The sequence below is a fragment of the Fusarium sambucinum genome, chromosome III (genome assembly GCF_050947815.1).
Source record: "Fusarium sambucinum isolate potato_lamoka chromosome III, whole genome shotgun sequence".
In the NCBI taxonomy this organism is placed as follows: Eukaryota; Fungi; Ascomycota; class Sordariomycetes; order Hypocreales; family Nectriaceae; genus Fusarium; species Fusarium sambucinum.
In genome coordinates, this window is record NC_139292.1 from 2,528,947 (window position 1) to 2,550,993 (window position 22,047).

At 48.1% G+C, this 22,047-nt stretch overlaps 8 protein-coding genes across 8 annotated transcripts; 4 read left to right on the plus strand and 4 right to left on the minus strand.

Annotated features, from left to right (window-relative positions):
* Positions 1 to 592: 592 nt before the first annotated feature.
* FSST1_011019 (ATP-dependent RNA helicase) lies at positions 593 to 3,028 on the plus strand (the record flags this gene model as incomplete). The annotated part of the gene is made up of 2 exons (XM_083223733.1): positions 593 to 2,068; positions 2,118 to 2,984. 2 exons carry the CDS (start codon positions 593 to 595, stop codon positions 2,982 to 2,984), a joined length of 2,343 nt encoding a protein of 780 aa, XP_083080715.1.
* Positions 3,029 to 3,751: 723 nt separating this feature from the next.
* FSST1_011020 (pyridoxal phosphate-dependent transferase) lies at positions 3,752 to 4,973 on the plus strand (the record flags this gene model as incomplete). Its single annotated transcript, XM_083234111.1, has 2 exons — positions 3,752 to 4,217; positions 4,270 to 4,973. The coding sequence occupies 2 exons, from the start codon at positions 3,752 to 3,754 to the stop codon at positions 4,971 to 4,973; spliced, it is 1,170 nt and encodes a 389-aa protein (XP_083080716.1).
* Positions 4,974 to 5,004: 31 nt separating this feature from the next.
* FSST1_011021 (cytochrome P450) lies at positions 5,005 to 6,780 on the minus strand (the record flags this gene model as incomplete). The annotated part of the gene is made up of 3 exons (XM_083234112.1): positions 5,005 to 5,164; positions 5,216 to 6,495; positions 6,553 to 6,780. 3 exons carry the CDS (start codon positions 6,778 to 6,780, stop codon positions 5,005 to 5,007), a joined length of 1,668 nt encoding a protein of 555 aa, XP_083080717.1.
* A 536-nt stretch (positions 6,781 to 7,316) lies between these two features.
* On the minus strand, positions 7,317 to 8,355 carry FSST1_011022 (RTA1 like protein-domain-containing protein; the record flags this gene model as incomplete). The annotated part of the gene is made up of 3 exons (XM_083234114.1): positions 7,317 to 7,819; positions 7,872 to 8,123; positions 8,181 to 8,355. The coding sequence occupies 3 exons, from the start codon at positions 8,353 to 8,355 to the stop codon at positions 7,317 to 7,319; spliced, it is 930 nt and encodes a 309-aa protein (XP_083080718.1).
* Positions 8,356 to 8,981: 626 nt separating this feature from the next.
* On the plus strand, positions 8,982 to 10,379 carry FSST1_011023 (Zn(II)2Cys6 transcription factor domain-containing protein; the record flags this gene model as incomplete). The annotated part of the gene is made up of 3 exons (XM_083234115.1): positions 8,982 to 9,050; positions 9,141 to 9,886; positions 9,944 to 10,379. 3 exons carry the CDS (start codon positions 8,982 to 8,984, stop codon positions 10,377 to 10,379), a joined length of 1,251 nt encoding a protein of 416 aa, XP_083080719.1.
* A 111-nt stretch (positions 10,380 to 10,490) lies between these two features.
* FSST1_011024 (beta-lactamase-like protein) lies at positions 10,491 to 12,888 on the minus strand (the record flags this gene model as incomplete). The annotated part of the gene is made up of 8 exons (XM_083234116.1): positions 10,491 to 11,161; positions 11,209 to 11,543; positions 11,590 to 11,954; positions 12,005 to 12,309; positions 12,358 to 12,463; positions 12,510 to 12,636; positions 12,687 to 12,792; positions 12,843 to 12,888. The coding sequence occupies 8 exons, from the start codon at positions 12,886 to 12,888 to the stop codon at positions 10,491 to 10,493; spliced, it is 2,061 nt and encodes a 686-aa protein (XP_083080720.1).
* Positions 12,889 to 13,439: 551 nt separating this feature from the next.
* FSST1_011025 (RmlC-like cupin domain-containing protein) lies at positions 13,440 to 14,705 on the minus strand (the record flags this gene model as incomplete). Its single annotated transcript, XM_083234117.1, has 1 exon — positions 13,440 to 14,705. The coding sequence occupies one exon, from the start codon at positions 14,703 to 14,705 to the stop codon at positions 13,440 to 13,442; it is 1,266 nt and encodes a 421-aa protein (XP_083080721.1).
* A 3,418-nt stretch (positions 14,706 to 18,123) lies between these two features.
* Positions 18,124 to 21,283, plus strand: FSST1_011026 (BRO1-like domain-containing protein; the record flags this gene model as incomplete). Its single annotated transcript, XM_083234118.1, has 4 exons — positions 18,124 to 18,401; positions 18,487 to 18,916; positions 18,969 to 20,117; positions 20,168 to 21,283. 4 exons carry the CDS (start codon positions 18,124 to 18,126, stop codon positions 21,281 to 21,283), a joined length of 2,973 nt encoding a protein of 990 aa, XP_083080722.1.
* Positions 21,284 to 22,047: the final 764 nt, after the last annotated feature.

Sequence of the window (22,047 nt, forward strand, 5' to 3'; positions counted from 1 at the left end):
TATTCGAGGCGTACAACACAAACAAAACGCGTGTAATTATTTGTTATTATGGCATGGAAGGTGAATGCATGGGATGAGAGAATGGATGACTGTATGGAGAGTGTCACAGTATTATGTGTTTACATACTTTCTTTGGGTTCCTAAACGGAAAAAGAGAAACATTTCCTTGGTTTAAAATTGTACGAAATGATTTGCATTTGTCTATGAAAACTGATAACAGTCTGAGTGTCTTGCGGTATATAATATATTAAATAGGGATAATGGCTGCGTGGCCATCAACCACATATTTGCATCAAATATTGCATATGATATAATTTGTGAGACATGGGCAAAGTATAAGTATCTCCTGATAAGAACACAACTCGGTTCATAGGACATTGGCTCACCAGGTGGAGGTCGGTGGATCGGCATCAACTTTTGCCGATAACGATAAGACAAAAAAGTATCAACGAAAAAATTGGGGACTTTCTTACAGATTTCAAGGTCAACTCGACGAAGAAAAACACGGCATTCAAGCGACCTCCCTACGACTAAAGACGACAAAATAGGAAACTGCGATCGCCTTTGACAGGGGCGACTTCTTCTTACTCAAATGGTTCCTCCATCAAAAAAGCGCAAGCTCCCCATCGCGAACGGTCCCGCCACGAAACGATCGAAGAACACACCCAAACCTTCAAGCTCCAAGAAGAAGAGCGGAAAGGAGTCGCGCCGTGCCGTCGAACCCGGTGCGCTTTCCTGGGCCTCAGTCGGAGAAGACTTTGGTGGACTCGAGATCATCGAGGGTGTGGACATTGTCAAGGATGGTAGCCGAGTGCAATTCTTGGTGTCTGGCGACAAGAACAAGAGCAACATAATCGACCCCCAACAAGAAGTTGTCGATGGCGATCAATCTTTTGAAGGGTTTGGTGACGACGCTGTGGAGGTCGGGGATATCGATTCCGGCGAAGTTGGCAGTGATCAAGCTGGCGCTGAGAACAAGAAACCTCAAGGGAAGAATAAGGGCAAGAATGAGCCAAAAGAAGGGCAAGAAAAAGCAGACCAGGAAAGGAACAAAAAGCAGAAACAAAAACAAAACAAGAACAGACTGGATGGGAAGAACGGTGCCGGCAACAAACAAGACGAGCAGCTGGTCAAGGCCGCGCAAGGCGTACAAAAGTCCTCTGCACGCGGGGGCAACACGTTCGGCGCGCTGGCCGATGGGAACGACTACGCAGACCAAGACGTCGACATGGCGGCCTGGGTTTCTCTGAACCTGTCACCCCAAATCATCTCTGCCATCGCAAAACTCGAGTTCATGAAGCCGACCAAGATTCAGAAGAGGACGATTCCCGAGATTGTGGCTGGCCATGACGTTATCGGCAAGGCGCAAACAGGTTCCGGAAAGACTCTCGCATTCGGTATTCCCATGGTGGAGCGGTGGTTAGAGATGCAGGAGCAGGGTGTCGAGAGAACGGACCCCATGTCTTTGGTGCTATCTCCCACCCGAGAATTGGCCAAGCAGCTTGGAGACCATCTCAAGGCGCTCTGCGACGGCCTTCCTAGCGCACCATACGTGTGTGTTGTGACGGGTGGTCTCAGTATTCTAAAGCAGCAACGACAGCTGGAGAAGGCCGATATTGTTATTGGTACGCCCGGTCGTCTTTGGGAGGTTCTTAGTGGTGACCGAGCTCTGCAAAGCAAGTTTGCCAAGATCAAGTTCCTTGTTGTTGATGAGGCGGATCGACTTTTCAAGGTTGGACAATTCAAGGAAGCTGAGGATATCATTGGTGCTCTCGATGGAAAGAGCCCTGGTGATGACGCCGAAAGTGAAGACGAGGAAGACGAAGAAGACGAGGATGATGAGGGTAGCGCACGACAGACACTTGTCTTTTCAGCTACTTTCGACAAGGACCTTCAGACTAAGCTGGCTGGCAAGGGCAAATCTGCAGGAAATGACGACGAGAAGATGGCTTATCTGATGAAGTGCCTCAAGTTCAGGGGCGAGCCCAAATTCATCGATGTCAATCCTGTCAGTCAGATGGCCGATGGTCTAAAGGAGGGACTTATTGAGTGTGGTGCTATGGAAAAGGTGAGTCTACAGCACGTATACACAACCTAATGATACTAACGAATTACAGGATCTCTACCTTTACACGGTTCTCATTCTTAACCCTGGCCGCCGCACTCTGGTCTTTACCAATTCCATCTCTGCTGTTCGCCGTCTTACACCTCTTCTTACGAACCTTAACCTCACAGCTCTTCCCCTGCACTCTCAAATGGCACAAAAAGCGCGTCATCGGTCTCTCGAACGCTTCACTGCTTCCCGCAACTCTATCCTTATTGCTACCGATGTTGCTGCACGTGGTCTTGATATCAAGGAGGTTGACCAAGTCTTGCATTACCATGTCCCCCGATCTGCGGACACTTACATCCATCGATCCGGTCGTACAGCTCGTGGAGAGTCTAGCGGTATTAGTGTGATCCTTTGCGCTCCTGAAGAGGTTCTTCCCACACGTCGTCTCGCAAGCAAGGTTCATGCCGAGCGCGGCGCGGGTACTAAAAGGGAGCATTTCATACAGACTCTCCTTATTGATCGCAAAGCGGCATCGCGTCTTAAGCCTCGTGTGGACTTGGCCAAAAAGATTGCCGATACAATACTTGCCAAGGAAAAGGCCCACAGCGACGATACATGGCTGCGCAATGCTGCCGATGAGCTCGGTGTGGAATATGACTCTGATGACCTCGAGGAAATCAACGCCAGCGGTGGTAAGGGTGGTCGCGGTGGTGGACGAAGAAGAAAGGAGCAAACAGCCAAGCAGCTCACCAAAGCAGAGATGGGTGCACTCAAGGCTCAGCTGAGAGAGGAGTTGAGCAGGAGAGTGAATCTAGGTGTGAGCGAGAGATATATCACGGGCGGAAGAGTTGATATCAGTGCTTTGTTAAAAGAAGGACAGCAAGGTGGTATGTTTTTGGGCAACACGGACGGATTGGGCTTTGACCTGTAGTTATGGAGATTTTGAGCGTGATTGAGTCTGGACATCTGACTTAAAGGATGACGGCTTTGTTGATAATAGAATAAAAGTACCATCTTGTACATTTTTCTTTTCATGTTTCGATCATCATTTCTAGCTGTCCATTCGTGATGAAGCAGATGAAAGCTGTGTGTATAACCATATCGGATATTGAACCCTCGCAACCGCGGGAAACGACCAAGTTGGCCGCGGAGGTGAATGTGGAGATTCTTCGCTTTTAGCTATCCGAACTGTCTATCTATCATGCACGTCTATGCAGATCAAAGCATGAGGACCAAGGGCTCTATGGAAGTTGGAGTTATGACCATGGCTATCAAGAACCAACTCAAACATCTTCACGACAACATTTTGTCTCGTGTACAGTATTGCCTATCAAGTTCATCAACAGAGGTGCTTTTTCATATTGAGGAATCGCTATCAAACAATATACTTAGAACCTTACCTATTCGTATCTGGTTAACTTAGCCTAGATCCACAACACCATGCAAGCCTCCTAGCCCGGCTCATACAGTAGCATCAAAGCTAGCAACTCCCCGCGGGAAACTATTCATGATCGAATGAACATACACCACGAGATAACAGACCAGACGCAAATGAATATGTTTCCCCTCATAGATGCGGGGTTCATATATATGTATATATAAATACAATGACCTTAGCAAGTGTATATAAGACTCGAGCATGCCCCTGCGAAAGCTACAAACCACTCATCACTCAACCATCACTACAAAACCTTCACAATGCCCAGCCTCGTAGAAACCCCCGAATCTCTCTTCACACCCAAAGTCCAATCCAAGCTCCATGCCAGCCGGGAGAAGGCATCTCGGGACTTCCGCTCCGATGTTGTCACCGTCCCTATCGAGGAGATGATGACTGCCATCCTCGAAGCATCTGTCAACGATGACATCTACGACCCAGAAGGCGACCCTTCCGTCAAGGCTCTGGAAGCACGTCTCGTAGAGATGACGGGCATGGAAGCTGCTCTGTGGGCCATCTCAGGTACCCAGGGAAACCAGATTTGCCTAAGGACGCATCTCACACAGCCACCGCACAGTGTTCTTCTTGATCATCGTGCGCATGTGCATTGCTGGGAGTCTGGGGCTTTGCCTGTTATTTCTCAGGCGAGTGCTACGACTATCCATGCTAAGAATGGAGTTCATTTGACGTTAGAAGACGTTAAGAAGAATATTATTGCTGATGGGAATAGTATGTTATCCCCTTCCTCGTGACATGTCTAACAGAAAGCTGACCATTGCAGTCCACTTCCCACCTACCAGAGTTGTGTCTCTGGAGAATACCCTCTCTGGAACAATTCTACCACTTGCGGATGCACAAGAAATCTCGAACTATGTCCGCTCATTCCCAGTTCCAGAAGGCCAGAAACCCATTGCCATGCATCTTGACGGTGCCCGTATCTTCGACGGCGTGCTCGGAGAAGGCGTTGATCTCAAGGCGTACGCAGCATGCTTCGATAGTATCTCCATCTGTCTCGCCAAGGGCATCGGCGCCCCGATGGGTAGTGTGATCCTCGGCAAGAAGCCCTTCATCGAGCGGACCAAGTGGTTCAGGAAGATGTTGGGAGGAGGCACTCGACAGCCAGGAATGATGGCGGCGGCAGCTCTGGCAGCTCTAGAGTACAGCATTCCAAGGTTCCCATCGGTGCATAGGATGACTAAGGAAGCTGCGGTGAGACTTGAAGCGGTTGGGTACAAGTTTGTGCTTCCTGTGCAGACCAACATGATCCTGCCTGATATTGAAGCCGCCGGCATCCCACCCGCAGCATTTGTCGAGTATTGTGCAAAGGAGAATATTACGGTATTCCCAATGGCGAGACTTGTGTTCCATCATCAGACGTCAGAGGCAGCTGTCGACAGCCTGGTAAAAGCGTTGACAAGGTTGATGGAAGATAAGAAGAATGGGGTGGCTCTGAACGACGGCGAGGCCCACGGAGGATACAGCTAAAGAGACCATCATAACAATGCCAGTGACTTATTTATTTCGATCGAATTTCAATGCATGCATCCAAGGGAGGAATAATAGTTGCCCCCATCCATTGTGCCTTTGGTCGTTCCTCGATCGTCTTGATATTGTAGTCAAGAAGCAATGCAGCCCCGATGAGCTTCAGCTCATGCGCAACAAAGAAGCGTCCCGGACTATATGTATTAGCATGCCACCATGGGATTTATCAATGAAACAAGACTTACCATGCATGCCGACCATGACCAAACGCCAAGTGGATATCACTAGTAGTCACCATCCCTAAACCTCTTATTCTCTTCCCTTCCTCCTCATTTTCTTTCTTCTCTTGGGCCGATTTCATCTCCCAGGCTTCCCTAGGATTCGAATACCGCCACGGAAAATATTTCATGGCGTCTTTGTAAATATCCTCATCATGGTGCGTCCCTTGCAGATTAACAGTGACGAAAGCACCACGTGGTAGCGTCCACCCGTAATCAGGGTTATGAAGGCCCCCAGGCGCAATAACTTGTCGTTCAACGAGATTTGCTGCGAAGTTACTTAGGCGCTGGGATTCGCGAAATGATGAGTCGAGTCGCATGAGGGAGCCAAGATTTTGTTTTGTCCAGTGACCCTCTGTCGGCTTGTTCGCCTCGAGCTCATCCCGGATTGTATCAAGAGCGCGTTCAGAGGCTGGGAGGGACCAGAGATCCAACATCCAAGACTGGCCAGTGAGGACAGTTGTGTGAATAGCCGCAAAGTTTATAGGCAGAAGACGCTTAGAGATGACATATGGATTGAGCTCAAACGAGTTTCCTTCTGCCATGGCAAGGCGAATATGCCACGTTATATAATCCTCTGGAGGTGTCCAGCTCTTCATCTCAGGATCACTGGATTCTTTGCGTCGCATGTCTTTCAAGCGCTGTTCGATGGTTGGCAGTACACGACGTGTAGCCGCACGCCAGTGAAGGTAGTTCGGGATGGTGATGAGACGGCCGACAATAGGGTGAAGAACTTGGGGGAAAGCGTGTAGCAAAAAGCTATTCCGGACAACGTCATCTGTGAAGCGCACCATGGACTGTATAAAGACTGGATCATGGCATATTGTTTCGCCCACAAGAAGACGATTCGTAACTCGAGGAACGATAGCTAGCCATAGCTCCCATATGTTGAGTTTTGTGAAGCCTTGGTCATCGACATTACCGGCATCCTTGTCAGCGGCTGCTTTGATTAGTGTCTCGACAGCATCCCTGACAGAACTGTTGACCTCGTCCTGAACAGCTGGGACTAGCGATGATAGATGCCGAGCTAGATACTTGTGCATAACGCGTTGCGCAAAGGTATCCTTGAGAAGTTCCTTGCCGAGAAAGTTGTACTCTGTGTGTAGGATCTTATCATGGGCGTGAGCTGCGGAAAGGATGTGATCGGGCTGGTTCATCATCCATGGTATTTGCGATCTAGGGAGGATGACATCGGGAGGACGAGAGATTGGCGACGGAGCAATAAAAGGCAGGCCATTTTTGCCATACTATTTGCGATTAGAGACCTTTTCACAATTTGTGAGAGAAGAGAGAGAATGCAATACTTTTTCATAGCCTTCACCAATCCATGCCTGATGTTGAGTAAAGTAGGCAAGGCTATTTCGAATTCTGGAGAACCATTTCTTGGAGTCGTGACCAAGAACAGGAATATCAGAAGGATATCGAGGTTGAGTGGACAAGTCGACAATGAAAGAGATAAGTAAAAATAAAAAACCATAAATTATGACCCTTGTAAAGGTGATTTGTGCCAAGATATCACCCAAGGAGGTCATATTTGGAGCTTAGATATGAGAAATAGCTTGAGAAATTTGGAGAAGGAAGAAGAGAAAGAAGAGAAAGATAGACATTAATAATAACGAGTTGAAACTACCCCGGTCAAAGCCAAGCCACATTTTCTCCATTATCTACTATGTACTTTGCTTTTAGTTCCAGGCCGAGAATGAGTGTACATATGAGGATGATATGACGGCGTCAAGAGGCATGCATAAGCCGTGGGCTGATATTGATTAAGCCAGTACTGGTTAGCATGCTCGGCTAGAGAGGAACCAGGATCACTGTATTACTGAACACTTCTTTAGGTGGCACAGCAGAACCGATCGAGGCCATTCCATTTTATCTCTGAGAAAATCTATATAGAGTGAAAGACAGGGAAGTCGTGTAACCGATCTCTTGGCGTTACTTCGCGCCTATTTTTGAAACGACTTTTATGTCTCAGATCCAGGATAAAACATTTATTGCTGACGATAACTGGATCAGTTATCGAGCGGCGCTAAGAATTAAAGTTGACAGGGCCCAGGGGGTACCCTCCTTAGCGCTCTTCCACATCCCTTAGGTGACTGCCAGACCCTAAACTCTCCATAGTATCAACTCTGCTTCTCCTCCCAGATCCTCCAAGCTTCATCAACTCGAGTCCATTCGTGATACTTTCCTCTCCTCTAATCAACAGTCCAATCTCACCAGGATGGAACCAGTTCATCCATACGAGTACCAGGAGCATCAGCATACCGTCAAACACAAACACCCATACTTCGCTGCGCATCAAGTGTCCGTCATTACCCTCGATAAACTCAATTACCCTGAATAGACTGCGCACCCAGATTAGAACGCCTGTAATGTATAGCGTTGCGAGATATGTCTGCCATCGGACTTGACTTTGTGACGAATTCGGTGTCGGGGCACGCAGCATTCGTACGTGGAAGACGGCGCTGACGATGATGAAACAGCCAAAGAAGAAGAGTTGAACGAAAAGACCTCCAATGATAATCTTTTCACCCATTTTGTTCATATCTTCAACAGCCATAAGACCGCCACCTACAACAATTATCAGCATTGTACCTGGTAAACCCTTCAACTTGCTTCATACCAGATGATTGGAGCATAAACGATGCCACATCGCCAAAGACAAAAAGCTTCGTAAGCCACTTGCGTGGAATCAACGAATGGTGTTCCCCATCAGTCAAGAGAATGATTCTCCCCAGAATCATGTAAATCGAGGCTGCAAACAGTGCAGGCGCGATAAGAATCAGGACACTCTGCATGATATACGGGCCCATGGTCCAGCAGCCCGGCTCTTCATTCGTATTCAGGACTCGTCCGATATATCCGATCACCTCACCTAAAGCCACGGCATTAGTATATATCTTCATATCGACTGAGAAAAGGTACAACGTACAGACTCCGCCCACAACCAACGGTATCAAGTACCATGTTCGAGTTCGCCAAAGCTGCAGCACATGCAACAGCGTTGTTATGGCAAAAAGAACCACAAAGACAATGTTGGCTTCCTTCGAAGGTACAAATCGGTAAAACGCCCACGTTGCATTTTCATAATCAGGGTTGCAGTCCATCGCTGCGATGACTCGGTTCGTTTCGGGAATAACTAAACAGCAGAACAATAAAGATTGAATATAAAGGACGAACAATGGACAAAAACAGATCAAAGTGCTACCAATCGAAGGCACTAAACAAGAAAGCCAAAGCTAAAGCTCAATAAATACTCTAGAAGAGAAAGACGGCCAGTTCAAGCCGCTATCATGGCTTCTTTATAAAATTCAACTCAACCAAATACTTACCATATCTATACGCGTATTCATCTCAGGCAAACACAAAGAACATAGCCTCGCCAAGCCAAATCCATCTCTAATTAGCTCTAAACTTCCTATAAGGAACCTCTCATTGCTTACCGAGCTAGCTGAGCCTCAATCTCAAATGTCTAATACACGATCTACACGGTGTGATCTTTACTAGAACAAGGCTAGCGGAGCCGAGTACGCGTACCGGATCGCGTTTACGAGTATTCGCTTCGGGTTCGGACTCGCTCTACTCCCATATCGCCCTGCTTTCTCCCGAGAGTTCCATGTGAAAAGCTGATCCTCAGATTTGATCATTCTTTTGTTCTTATTTTCACCATAGTTCGCATTTCCATTGCCATCTAATCCGAACCCGCGGGTTTGCAAGTCAATCTCGTAAACCAATGGCTTCTCGAAGAACTCATACCAAGTCTCGCACAGGCTGCTTGAACTGTAAGCGACGCAAAGTCAAGGTTCGTATAATAAGCCACTGTTGCTCCTTTGTGCTCATAATTGCAATGTATGACCCATTCGTAGTTCAGTCAAAGAACTAACCATCATAGTGCGATGAAGTTCGCCCTTCCTGCTTCCATTGTACAAGGCATGGTGTGGTATGCAGTCTATCTTCGTCATCTTCCATCGATGGCACCAGCGAAACCTACTCGCCCAGTCTACCAAATTTGACACCTTCAACTCCCTCGTCTCTCGATAGTCATCATGTTGACTCTCCCCACCTTTTCCAAGACCACAGTCACCCCAGTCCCGCTGACCAAATTGCCCCCTTTCCTCCCCATGAGCTCTGGGCTCGCGATTGCGAGTTAATGCACCACTATTGTACTGTGACCGCCGAAAGCCTATCAATCCGTAAAGACTTGACATATGTCTGGTCAGTTGCTATCCCAAGACTAGGCTACCAGGATCCTTTCGTCATGCATGGAATTCTTGCTATTGCCGCCGCTCACAAAGCTTACATGCTTCCTGCCAGTCGAAAGGCCTATCTGCCATTGGTCGACTATCACCAAACTCTCGGCTCCGAGGGTTATCGTCGCTATCTTCAGCATTTCGACTTATCCAATTGGATGCCTGTTTTTGGTTTCGCCTCAGTCGTTGTCTTGCACATGCTGACTCTTCCCATGCGTATGGAAAACCGTGTGCTTGAGAGTCCCATCACCAACATCATAGAGGTAGCCGGCCTGATAAGGGGCATCAGAACAACACTAGAGCCCGTCTTGGGACGTGTAGTCAGGTCTGAGTTTGCCCCTGTTGTCTTCGGGATCTGGATGCTTGATTCTGATAAAGAATCAGAACGGTAACAACACACCCGCCCTCAAATCCCATACCGACACTAGTTTGACCTTCAAAACAGATACCCCAATCTTGATAACTCGGCTCTACCTAGAGATACATGGGCCGCCCTCCGAAGACTACGGGCTTTCCAAGAAGCTGATATTCCTGCCACTGGTCTGCAACATTATGCACAGGCTTTGGACGACCTTGAAACCTCTGTCAGGCTCTTTGTTGCCGCCGGGGTGCAAACTGAGTCTGGTGCCGTCCAATTCTGGCTGTATTCTGTTCATGATGGCGTCCTACTTGATCTTGCCGCACATAGGCCCCATGCGCTTCTTCTTTTCGCTCATTATCTCGTGCATTGGGCAGTCCTCGAGAGAAAATTCTGGTATGTGAGAGGCTGGTCCCAACAACTTATGGCCAAGATAGAGGAAGGTTTAATCGGCCAACCAATGTTCCTCGAGATGTTGAATTGGCCTAAACAAAAAGTTGCTGAAGCTCTTGCGTATACATAGATCTTATAGACTCAATGTGCCATTGTTTTTGCGTGCCTCGATGTGTTCAAACTCGAGACTTTTCAGCTGCAATATTTCGCGACATTCAGAAATTCTACAGCCGCCGTGTGATTATAATTCCTTCTCAAAGGAAGTATACTCGCTACTGGTCGATATCAGCTGCAAGGGGGTCCAAGGAGTATCCCCCTGCTGATTTCGGATCATTTGCCAATAAGCCTCTTGACAAGCAAGAGAGTAGTTTTCTGATATCCTCAAGTCGCGTGACCTGCCTGATGTGTTGTTCGCCTTTCGATGTCCATCTCCAGGTACATCCTGGGATACATTGGAGAAGTCGCGTTTTCTGGTGGAAGATGCATGAGGTCGGTTGTCAGGTACATTGCCAGCCAATTCTTCCGAAGCAGTGTCAAGATCTTGTGGGAGGATTCCTAGCTGCGCAACGTGGGTGTCGCTAGTTTTACGCACCGATACACTCCTAGATAGTGCATTTAAATCGTCTGGCTGATCTGGGCCGAAAGTCGTTTCCTCTTGGTAACCGCTCGCTTGGGTATCTAGTAATGGGCTCACAAACCTGGGCTCAACATTGCCAGGCCTTCGTTCTTGAGAATCCTGAGGTTCGTGGATAGGTGAGCTTGGCGCGAGGTCTGAGTTAACAGTTGTTTGACTAGTGTGTCGTTGATTCTGACTATCCAATGCGTGCTTAGCGGCTAGGGCTTGCATGACTCTATCATGTTCAAAGTCCATGCCAGAACAGAATCGCCCAAACAATGATTCAATAGTAATTCCTGATATACGTCAACCACGTCGAGGGCGGTACTTCCACATAGCTTACCTTTTCTGAGCCATTCAGCAGTATTGACGGTGCATGGCCATACATCTTTTGGCTGGAAGGCTTTAATAAAGAGGCATAGCTCTGGCAATGAAGAATGCCTGGAGTACGGGAAGCAGATCGTCTTGGGCAACACCTCCTCGTGGACTGACTTCTGGTTCTTACTGTTCTTTCTCAACTTTTTGACAAGCATAGTAATAACCTCTTTGGCCGAATGCGTACTCAAAGTGTCAGCGTCCCAATCCAGAGGTATGTTATTGCCTGCCGAGACTAGCTGTTCTAGACCCTCTCGAAGCATGTCTGGCATGTCGGTCGAAGTAGCAGATGAGGACCGGGCTCTATGAAAAGTTAGCTCAGGTTAGCAGGTTAATGTAAAGGACAGACAGAATCAAAAGCACGTTTAAACTAGCTTGGTCCAAGTCAAGTTCGGCCCCCTGTTTCAAGTCTTCCCCTCCCCCTCCAACGCCAACTTCAGCCAAGTCCTCTTCTGGAGATAGATGAGTGATGATCGGCTGAATCAACACAGTCGTGGGTTTTGACGCCACTTCACACATGCTTCCCCTTTCGCAGCTGTGTAAGCGTACGTTTGTCTCTGAAGTTAGACATCCTGGCTGATGTGTGTTGCCACACATATGACCAGTTAAAGCTGGCGATTCAGCGGTCAAATGTACATTCGCTTCGGACTGTGACTTTGGGTTCTTTGATTTGAGCGAGTTGTAGATGCGCAGCTTATAGTTATCGACATGTATCTACTGGTGTTAGACCCAAAACTGACGTAAATTGCATATGTTTGACTTACCTTAGACTTGAGTGCTTTGGACAGTGCAATCCAGACGTCCTCATAGCCGTAGGTCCAAGCTTGAAAGTGAAAGACGGTATCCTTCGGGTACTTTGAAACCTTCTTTAACAACTCGGCTATACCATAGGCTTTTGTCTCAAACGGAACATCCTCAGTGAAAGACGTGTCAAGGTAGATCTTATCGAGGATTTTGAGACCCGATGTATATTCCACAAGGTTGGGGTTTCGAGAAATCGCATTAACGAACCATGGTTCACTTCGAATGTCTCCGGTGTACAAGATCGCTCTCCCGTCACCTTCTACCACTATTCACAGTCAGTAACTTTGGAAGTTAATTACGGCTTCTGCCTTACGAAACATGACAGCCCCAGGACAATGGTTGGCGTTAAAGAGCGTCACCTGGATTTCTTGCCCTGGGCGAAGCTCGATAGTTGTAGGTGTTTCGAGAGGCAAAGATTTCTACCAGTGTCAGTATGATATTCCAAATAGATGAAGTATCACGTACCACAACTTTGCTAAGATGCTTGAATGTTTGTTGTCTGGCTTCTAGAACGCCCTTCGCATAGTTGATTCTGCATGGGTATCTCTCAAGGCGTAGAAGAATTTCTCGAGTCGCTGCTGAACAGTACACACTTTTTGTTTTCAGTTAGACTATGATATTGAACGGATTAGGGGGGCTCACAATGGAGAACGTAGACTCTCCAGTCCTGCGAGATGGTCACTGTGAACGTGGCTCAGGAAGCAAGCCAAGGGTGGTTGAGCATCGGCATTCTGACGGAAGAAATCAACTGCTCTTTTGTTAGTCTTTCCACAATTCAAAGGAATGAGTTAAACTCACTTCGTATTTCTGGGAATTCAGAAACGATCCCATTAAACGTCGACATTGGCGCTGTAACGAGAAACACAAGCACGTGCTCGCTCAAGTGAACAAATAGCAGAACAAAGCACAAATTAACAAGTGTTGGAGGACACGAATAAGTTTCAACTGTACGAGCTTGAGCTTATGGCTTGTTATCGAGTTCTTGTCATCCTTTTGTACAAAATGGAGTTGCTGCAAAGCTGTGAGCTGTGCTTGTAGGAGAAGGAAAGCTAACTTAGTGGGGTTGATGAATGTTACGGCACTCGCGCTGTGACTCTGATTCACTTCACTGGCAGGCGCACCCTGCACGGTGCTTCCTCCGACGCTCGCGACCAACATAAGACGCAACACCAAAACAAGAATCGTATTCTTAATCTTCTTCCTTGCTCAACCTTTGATCAACAATTTCCCTTTGTGGGCTCATTGGTCCCGACCCGCCTGTTCACTGTAGAATCTGTACTCTCGAATGTGTTTTCATTGTAAGAAGGAAACGCTCATCACACTTTTATTTGTACCACTCATCCATCTCTATCTACTCACGAAATCGCCATCTTCATTAGAGCTGTGGTTGACGAATTATTCTGAAACTGCACTATGCAGCAAAAGTCCGTCACTGCCAGCAGTAATCTCCAGTTTCACCCCTTGGGCGATGAAGTAAACATGTCCTTCTCCCAACTCAAATGACTGGTCGTTGGCCTTCACTATCGCACCGCCTCGAGATGCTAGAATGATCTTGGGACCACCTTCATTCAAGGTCTCCAGCTCACCAGAATTCAGGTCGGTTGCAAGGACGTTGAATTCGCTGGTAGGGGGTCTGAAGAGTTGGGTCTTTCCCTCCTTGCTTCCTGAATAAGTCTCTGATTGCAGGGTGGTCTGGGTTTTGGTTGTAGATTCCCAGTTTAGTACTGAACAAAATTCATCAACATTGTCTCGATCCGCCTTGGGGCAGAAACCAGTGTTGAGAACGTTATCGGAGCGCGCCATGCATTCGATAATGTCGCCCTGGATGTAGGCATGAATACCACCCGCTGGAATGTAGATGACCTCGCCCGGCTGGAGTAGCATATAGTTCATGCATAGAAGGCCTACGAGGTTACCGGGATCATTCGTGGGGAATTGATTCTCGAGCTTCTTGGCGACTTGGGGAATATGGGAGTTTGGACCAGTAAAGGCAGAGTCGGGGAGCTCCCTGATTGCTTGGAAGGTTTTCTTGATATCTTCGTCAGAAGAGGTCAGGATCGTTCGAACGACTTGTTTCAATCCTTCCGGGCTAAGCTTCTCATCCGTGACGGTTAAGCCTCCAGCAACAAGGAGATGTCGCAGCGGCTTCTGGCGCAAGATATCCACTGTGGCCTCGACAGGCTTGAAGCCGCAGAAGGCTTCAAATTCAGACAAAGCAAGAGCAATCTCAGGCTTGTGGTTACCGTCAGTGAATGAGTCGGGATCCTCCTTGTGCTTCTTGCTCGAGAACTCTTTATTTGGGTGAACCTGCAAAGGCAATGCTTTCGCAATCGACAGAACCTTGGGTAGGTACGGAAGCTTGCTGTGTCCGAACTTGGTGGTCACCTTCTCTCCGAGAAGCTCCTTAGGATATCGATCTAGAACATCTTGGAGATCCTCGCCTGTGCTAGCAACATAAGAGGGCAGGGTAGGGTAAGTGCCCATCCACATCTCGGCATACGGCTTGTCCTCGTCAATCTTAAAGTTCTTCTTGTCTTCTCCGTCCCATCCCGGCGTCTTCTCGCAGAGTCGGGCGGAAAGAGAGTTGGAGCCTTGTTTACCCCATGGGTATTGGTTACAACCGCAACGAAGCTGGTAGAATGGAGCTGCTGATGTTGACATTTTTGTGTGTTGGTATGGAGGAAGATGGTGTCTTATTCTGTGTTTTCATGGGAAGATTTTCAAGGAAGATTTTGGCAGTTATGGCAAGACTCGATTGATATAACGTTGAGTTTCTACACAGAGGTCGTCATCTTGTCATCACCTATCGTTGACGTCAGCCAGTATTGGCGATTGAATCAAGGTCGGACATGCGAGGCTCTTCAGCAGGCCCAGTATAATTACATCACTCCGTTGAATGTCGAGTCTGCAGAGCTACGTACAGTTCTCCTCAGCAGTCAACTCAAACTTGGCATGTCGAAAGAAGTTCCAGAAGCTCGATCCCGATGCGACCGGACATGTGCTCCGGCCGTGGCCCGCTTTTCCATCATAGGCTCCGAAACCTCGGGGATTACATCACGGACGTGGCGGCGGCCAGCTCTCATTTGTTAATGTACAGATTGAACCACTGACATCGTTTTGTTTACTTTCAAGATAACTCATATCTCATGCATATGTTAAGCTAACTGAGTTAGTTTGGTCTTGAAGTCGCTTCTAGATAGTCTTCTATAGAAACAACACTACCCTAGAGGCGCAAATTGAGTTGTGTTGAAAACAGTGCATATCAGAGTCTACTTGCCTTTGTTCAATTTCGGACTGAGCTATGTGCTGTACGACGTTATTCTGATTAAAGATACACATAGTCACCACTAAGTAGATGCGACAAAAAAAATCAAAAACACTGGTAGCTAGCAGAGTGTAAAGAATTCCATCAGCACAGCGGGTTTTGGATCAGTATCATCAGCTCGGGAGTCAGGTTCCTACGATTGGGCAGCGTTGGACCACAACTGTAGACTAGCCTTGTGATCAGGAAACGCACACTCTCGGTTTAATTGATTAGATTAGTATCACATCCGTCGTTACTGTTGAATCACACTCACTCCAATGGACTGGCCCTCATACTCCAGCACTTCGACGCAGTTTGCGGTGTGACAAGATAATCTCGTGGTTAGCTTGATATGGTCTGATGTAACGCCACTCAGCTACAAAATGTGAGGACATATCTGCCTGATGATATCCCTGGAGACATATCTATGCAAATGCAAACATACTCTGTACCCAAGATAAGAGTGCACACTGAATTATGCGGTATCTCTATCTGAACGCATTATGAGACACTTGATACGCATGTCATATGTCGACATAGTGGCGCACGCTTCAAGAAAGTTAGAGATGGGGTCGCATAACAGGCCGCGGCGACCCTTTGAAAGGGAACAAGACCCCTGCAGCAGCGGGCCGCTCTACCACGGATTGAAGCGAGAGTTATGTTGGTTCTGTGAAGAGTTGGCCAATGGCACACAAAATGAGCGTTCCTGGCTAGGGTGAGGCCAGCGTCACTTGCATTAGCTCCAAGTCATCAGACGAGGGTCTTGATGTATGTGAGAGGACATTGGGGTCGAGATAGCTAGAAGAGCTCCATGTGAGCAAACAGAGAAGACTGGCTCAGAAATCATTACACATGTTGAAACTGGGATTGGCGGTGTGAGATGATTCAGCAGGTCACTGGATGTTTCTTTCGTGGAGAAATTGAGGATTCAGAATAAAAGCTTGTGCACGAACTGTCATACTGCATAATGAGTGGTTACTTATATGGCATTCTTATTGGATTGTAAATGATAGAATGTGATAGAGGTGCTAGACCCGGAAGAAACAGTTCCGATCAATAGCCTTCGACATATGAATTAATCAAGGATTCGGGATAGATTATATATTCGCTCTCCCTGTACATAATCGAATAAACGGTGATTGGAAAAGAATCGGTCTTGGCTTACATGATAAATGACGAGCTTCAGTTTTGGAGTGACGATCGGACGAATAACTACATGCTTGCTCGGAGACGATGAGCGACCCACGTCTGATGTTCATGAAACACCACAGGCTTGGATGATATGGATATTTGAGAAAGAACGCGAAGATGGAATATTGCGTTTATATGTATGGTGTAAGTAAACGCATCAGCATGGCGTACGCACCTATGTAATCTTTAACAGGCACCGACATTTCGTGTCTATCCACGCAAGTAATAACGCGGCTTTTTGCGACCCCATCGGCCGCAGCGGAACAAGATGAAGAAACTATGGCGGCGGCTAAAAGCTTGAGGCTTGGACAAGCTTGGAATGGTCCATCTTCAAGATACGGGACGCAAGGTGGTTTGCAAGGCACCTGAGCGATGTTACTGGTCGTAGATATTGGGTCTAAGATGGTCCATCAGGCGGTTGTTAATGCAGCCGGGCACTAAATAGTCGTTTTAGTACTGGGGTGGCCATGAGACGACGACGAGGGTTTAATAGGAGCCAGTGATGATGATATGTACGAGCTGTACTGTAGGTCGTGAATAATAAACGTGGTCTTTCATTAAGCTTACTGTAGGCTACTAAGCCCGTAGCGAGTTAACAATAGACGACCTATCTGGGTACCTACTTAGTACCTAGGTGCCCGCTGTAGTAGTTCGGTGGTGTCCAGAACCAGAAGGTGCCTCTTTTTGTGTTCAGAAGATTACCTTTGATTTTTAAACTGTCCGTTTTATTTGGCCCGTTTGAATTAATAACAAGCCTCTTATCCGGCATCAAAAATGTATTGCGCTGTTTTCATTTGCTCTCAACCGCTTGCAGTCACAAAGTGTTAGGTGTTGAACTAATATACCTGCCCAGCGGCCTAGGGGACCTAGGTAATTTACCGCGCTTCGTGACCCCCCTGGAACTGGATTTCGTCACCGCCGTACGCCAACTGGGCCTGGCAGACCCCGCTCTTCGACGTCCTCGACCTCGACTTCAACCTCAACCTTGAGCCTTCAACTCACCTTGACTGACTTGTCCCTGTTCATCCTTTACAACATCTACGGGACGAGTCATTACCGGCTGCGGTGTCTTCTCTATAATACCTCCTCGTGTCTCTCAAGGTGGCACCACACATCGACCTTCCCTGCCAGCAGTGCAGCGCAGCCTACCTAGCTGCATCTCCCATAAGCTTATTTGACTCTACAGACCTTCTAGCTCTTGACTGGCTTCGCAGCTTTGTCCCCCGCTACCGCCCCCAACTCGTCCCCTACGACACGGCCCGCCTCTTCTCTCGTTGCTGCCACGCACGTCGGACCATATACAGCGATCGGGTCGCATTGCAAGTGGCCAGCCGTTCATCGATCCCAACCGTCTAGGACAGATCTGTATTTTGTTCCGCGGGGTCATCTTACTCGATATTCTGCAACCATTAGCTAGCCTAGCTGTATTGTGCGACCGATCAACTTGAAGCCCTGACATCTCCACAAGAAGCTGCTGCATACCTTGGCTCTCCGACTGTGCCCTTGCTTTCTCAACCGTCTCGACCAATTGCCTCCCCGATCGCGACCATACTCTACCCTACTCTCGTCAATTGATTGCCCATCATGGCACAGTCTCCTATGATCTCGGTGCCTCTCAAGGCGACCAACGAGATCGATTGGGTTGAGCCTCTCAAGAGGTACATCCGTGACACTTACGGCGACGATCCCGAACGTTATGCAGAGGAATGCGCTACCTTGAATCGTTTGAGACAAGACGTGAGAGGTGCTGGTAAGGATAGTACATCTGGAAGGGACATGCTTTATCGTTACTATGGGCAACTAGAGCTTCTCGATTTACGATTTCCGGTTGATGAACAGCATATCAAAATATCCTTCACATGGTTGGTTTCCCTCAGGCTCATATCCGGCCGGGACTTTGCACCTGGTCGGTCACTTGCTTACTTTCGCTAATTTTACTATGGTCAGGTTCGATGCGTTTACCCATAAGTCTACTGCCCAGTATTCACTCGCCTTCGAAAAAGCTTCCATCATATTCAATATTTCTGCTGTTCTATCCTGTCATGCCGTCGCTCAGGATCGCGGCGAGGAGTCCGCCCTCAAAACTGCATACCACAACTTCCAAGCATCTGCTGGCATGTTCACTTATATCAACGAGAACTTTCTCCATGCGCCATCTTCGGATCTTAGCAGAGAGACAGTCAAAGCGTTGATTCATGTCATGCTCGCACAAGCCCAAGAAGTCTTCCTTGAGAAGCAAGCCACCGATAAGAAGAAGCCGGCACTGCTTGCTAAATTAGCTTCCCAGGCTGGCTACCTGTACAGCCAAGCTCTTGAGGGGGTGCAAGAGAACGTGACTAAAGCCATATTTGAGAAGGTTTGGCTGTTGATGATCCAGGTAAACAGACCAACCGCCATTAAATACAGTATTGCCAAGCTAACGATACCAGATCAAAAGTAATCTTCTCAACTCTATGGCACAATATTATCAAGCCCAAGCGGACGAGGAACAGGACAAGCAAGGTATTGCTGTGGGAAGATTGCAAGCCGCCGAGACACAGGCAAAAGAAGCAGAACGCATCGCCAGAAGCTTTCCTAGTTCGGTCCCCATGAGCTCAAATCTCAGTGCCGACTGTGGAGGGTTTCTTCAGGAATTAACCAAACGACATCTCTCCACAGTCCAAAGCCACCTACAGAGTGCCTTGAAGGATAACGATTATATCTACCACAAAGAAGTGCCTGCTGAAGCGAGCCTAGAAGCCGTCGCCAAGCTACCTGCCGCAAAGCCTATTCCTGTCAGCGAGCTGTATGCCGGCCAGGATATCCAGCGCATTACCGGGCCCGACCTATTCGCAAAGATCGTACCATTTGCCGTCACCGAGTCGGCAAGTTTGTACGATGAAGAGAAGGCCAAGCTGGTGCGAGCTGAGGCAGAGCGGGTGGATACAGCCAATGGAGAGATGGCAGCCAGTCTGGATTATTTGAGGCTCCCCGGCGCATTGCAAGTTCTGAAGGGCGGGTTTGATCAGGATATCTTACCTGACGAGGACTTCCGACAATGGTGTGAGGATGTTTCGGACCAAGAAAACCCGGTAACCTTGTTCGATTCACTCAGAACGGAAAAGGACTCCATCCTCTCAATCCTGGATAAAAGCACGAAACAACTCGATATGGAGGAAGGTGTTTGTGAGAAAATGCGCTCGAAGTATGAGAACGAATGGACGCAACAGCCAAGCTCAAGATTGACAACGACGTTGCGAGGCGATATTCGACACTACCGCGAGGCTTTGGATGAAGCATCAAGGAGCGACAACCAGTTGGCAGGCAAGCTGCGACAAAATGAAATGGACTTCGATGAGATGCGACGGGCCGCTAAATCGGGCGAAGCTGACCAGCTCTTTCAGCGTGCTGTTGCCCAGGCACGGGCGAGAGGGAGCAATGCGACTAGCCCTGCCGGCTTGGAGCCCAATCTTTTGGACGACGACTTTGACGAAGGACCCAGTGTGATAGACCAGATCAACAGGGTGGAGGATATCCTTAAGAAGCTGAATTCCATTAAGCGGGAACGCAACCAGGTATTGAAGGATTTGAAGGAGAAGGTAAGTAAAACTCAGGATACCTAGCCTAGGTGTCGGGCTAACCATAGTAGGCGCACAACGACGACATCTCCCAAATTCTCATCCTCAACAAGAAGTCTATATCCAACTACGAAGCGCAACTGTTTGAGCAGGAATTGGAAAAGTTCCGACCTCACCAGAACCGACTTCTGCAAGCGAACCACAAGCAGTCAGCTTTGATGAAGGAGCTCACAGGCGCATTCAACCGACTGTTGCAGGACAAGCGAGTTCAATCGGAACAGAGTAAATACGAGACTATTCAGCGACAACGATCGTCAGTCATCAACCGATATAAGCGAGCTTACCAGGAGTTTCTCGATCTTGTCGCAGGTCTGCAAAGTGCCAAGAACTGGTACGCAGAGATGCGCGAGACAGTGGAGAGCTTGGAGAAGAACGTCGATAGCTTCGTCAACAACCGTAGATCGGAAGGAGCGCAACTGCTCAACCAAATTGAGCAGGAGAGGTCATCCAACAAGAACTCGCAGGCTGAGATGGAGCGTGAAAGACTGAGAGGGCTCATGGACCGAATGTCAATGGAGCCAGCCAAGCCATCCCCACAACCTCAGCAAAGCCGACCTACGCCCCCGTCGCAGTACCAGCAGAGCCAAGCTCCTCGATATCCCCAAACCAATTATCAAGGTCAATATCAGCAGCCAAACTCACCACCACCGCAACAGGCTCAACAACAGGCGTACCAGAACTTTTCTCCACCACCAACAACAACCCAGTCGTTTGGACCGCCTCCTATCAACACCTTTGTCCAGCCTACATATAATCCCAGCCAATATGGGCGTACGCCTGGACCGACATCGCCCCCTCCGAACCAAACGTCGTTCAACATGGGTGGCTTCCGAGGACCTGCATCACCACCTCCAAACCAGACGACTTTCGGACAGACTCAATCTTTCGGCGGGTATGGAGCATCGTCGACACCGCAAACACAGGGAGGCTACGTACCGCCTGGATTTGTGCCACCACCACCTCCTCCTGGACCTCCTCCACTGGGGCCTCAGCAGACTTTCCACTATGGTAACCAACCTAACAGCGCGCACCCAAACAGTGCCTATCCTCAATCAGCTATGCCACCGCAACAACAACAACAGCAGCAGCAAAACGATCCCTGGGCAGGGTTGAATGCATGGAAGTAATTGAAAGGGCAAAACCAAAGATTAAAGTCTTGAGACGAGTTTTGAGAACCATCTGGTTATGATATAATCTGACTGAAGAGAAGGGACAATGGGAGGTGGAAAGTCTATGGCGCATTAAAGCATTACGGCTAGAGGAGCTGCGTTGAAGAATACAGCATACAATATTTCACTTAACCTTGCGACATGAAACTCGTCAAGTACAACAAGATATAAGATAAAGGTCGCCACGCTTTCTGCCGAGGTTGTAGTCGCGGCTAATAAGACGAAGACGTTTATGGCACGCACTACGCAGTAGTCTCCGCGCCACATTACCCCGATTACCCGAACCGTAAACCCCAACTAGAATCAGACGCTAGACTTATTTGTAGTGAATTGTAAGTAATACAGGCATTCTTAGAGGCTGCTGGGCAGGGTTTATGGGGGGTTTCCCCCGCAGAAACAACGCGAGATTGAAGTGACCTCTCCGAGCCGGTCTTCGGATCCATTTCCGCCACTATCCGGTGCCCGGTCAAGTCCCCGGCGCGTTCAAGACATTCTTTTTCATCCTCTCATGTCCCGTTCGTCTCTCATATTTTATACATCTTCTTTTCATCTTTGGAGTTTGTAACTCAAGTACTAATCTCCTCCAACATCTTGTTTAGCGGATTCATTCATCGAGTAACAACCCATAAGACATAGAAGTCTCTTCCATTGCGCTCTGTCGATCAAGGACATATTTCGTCATTCATACTCGGACCAAAGGCAACGCGACGATATAACTAGCT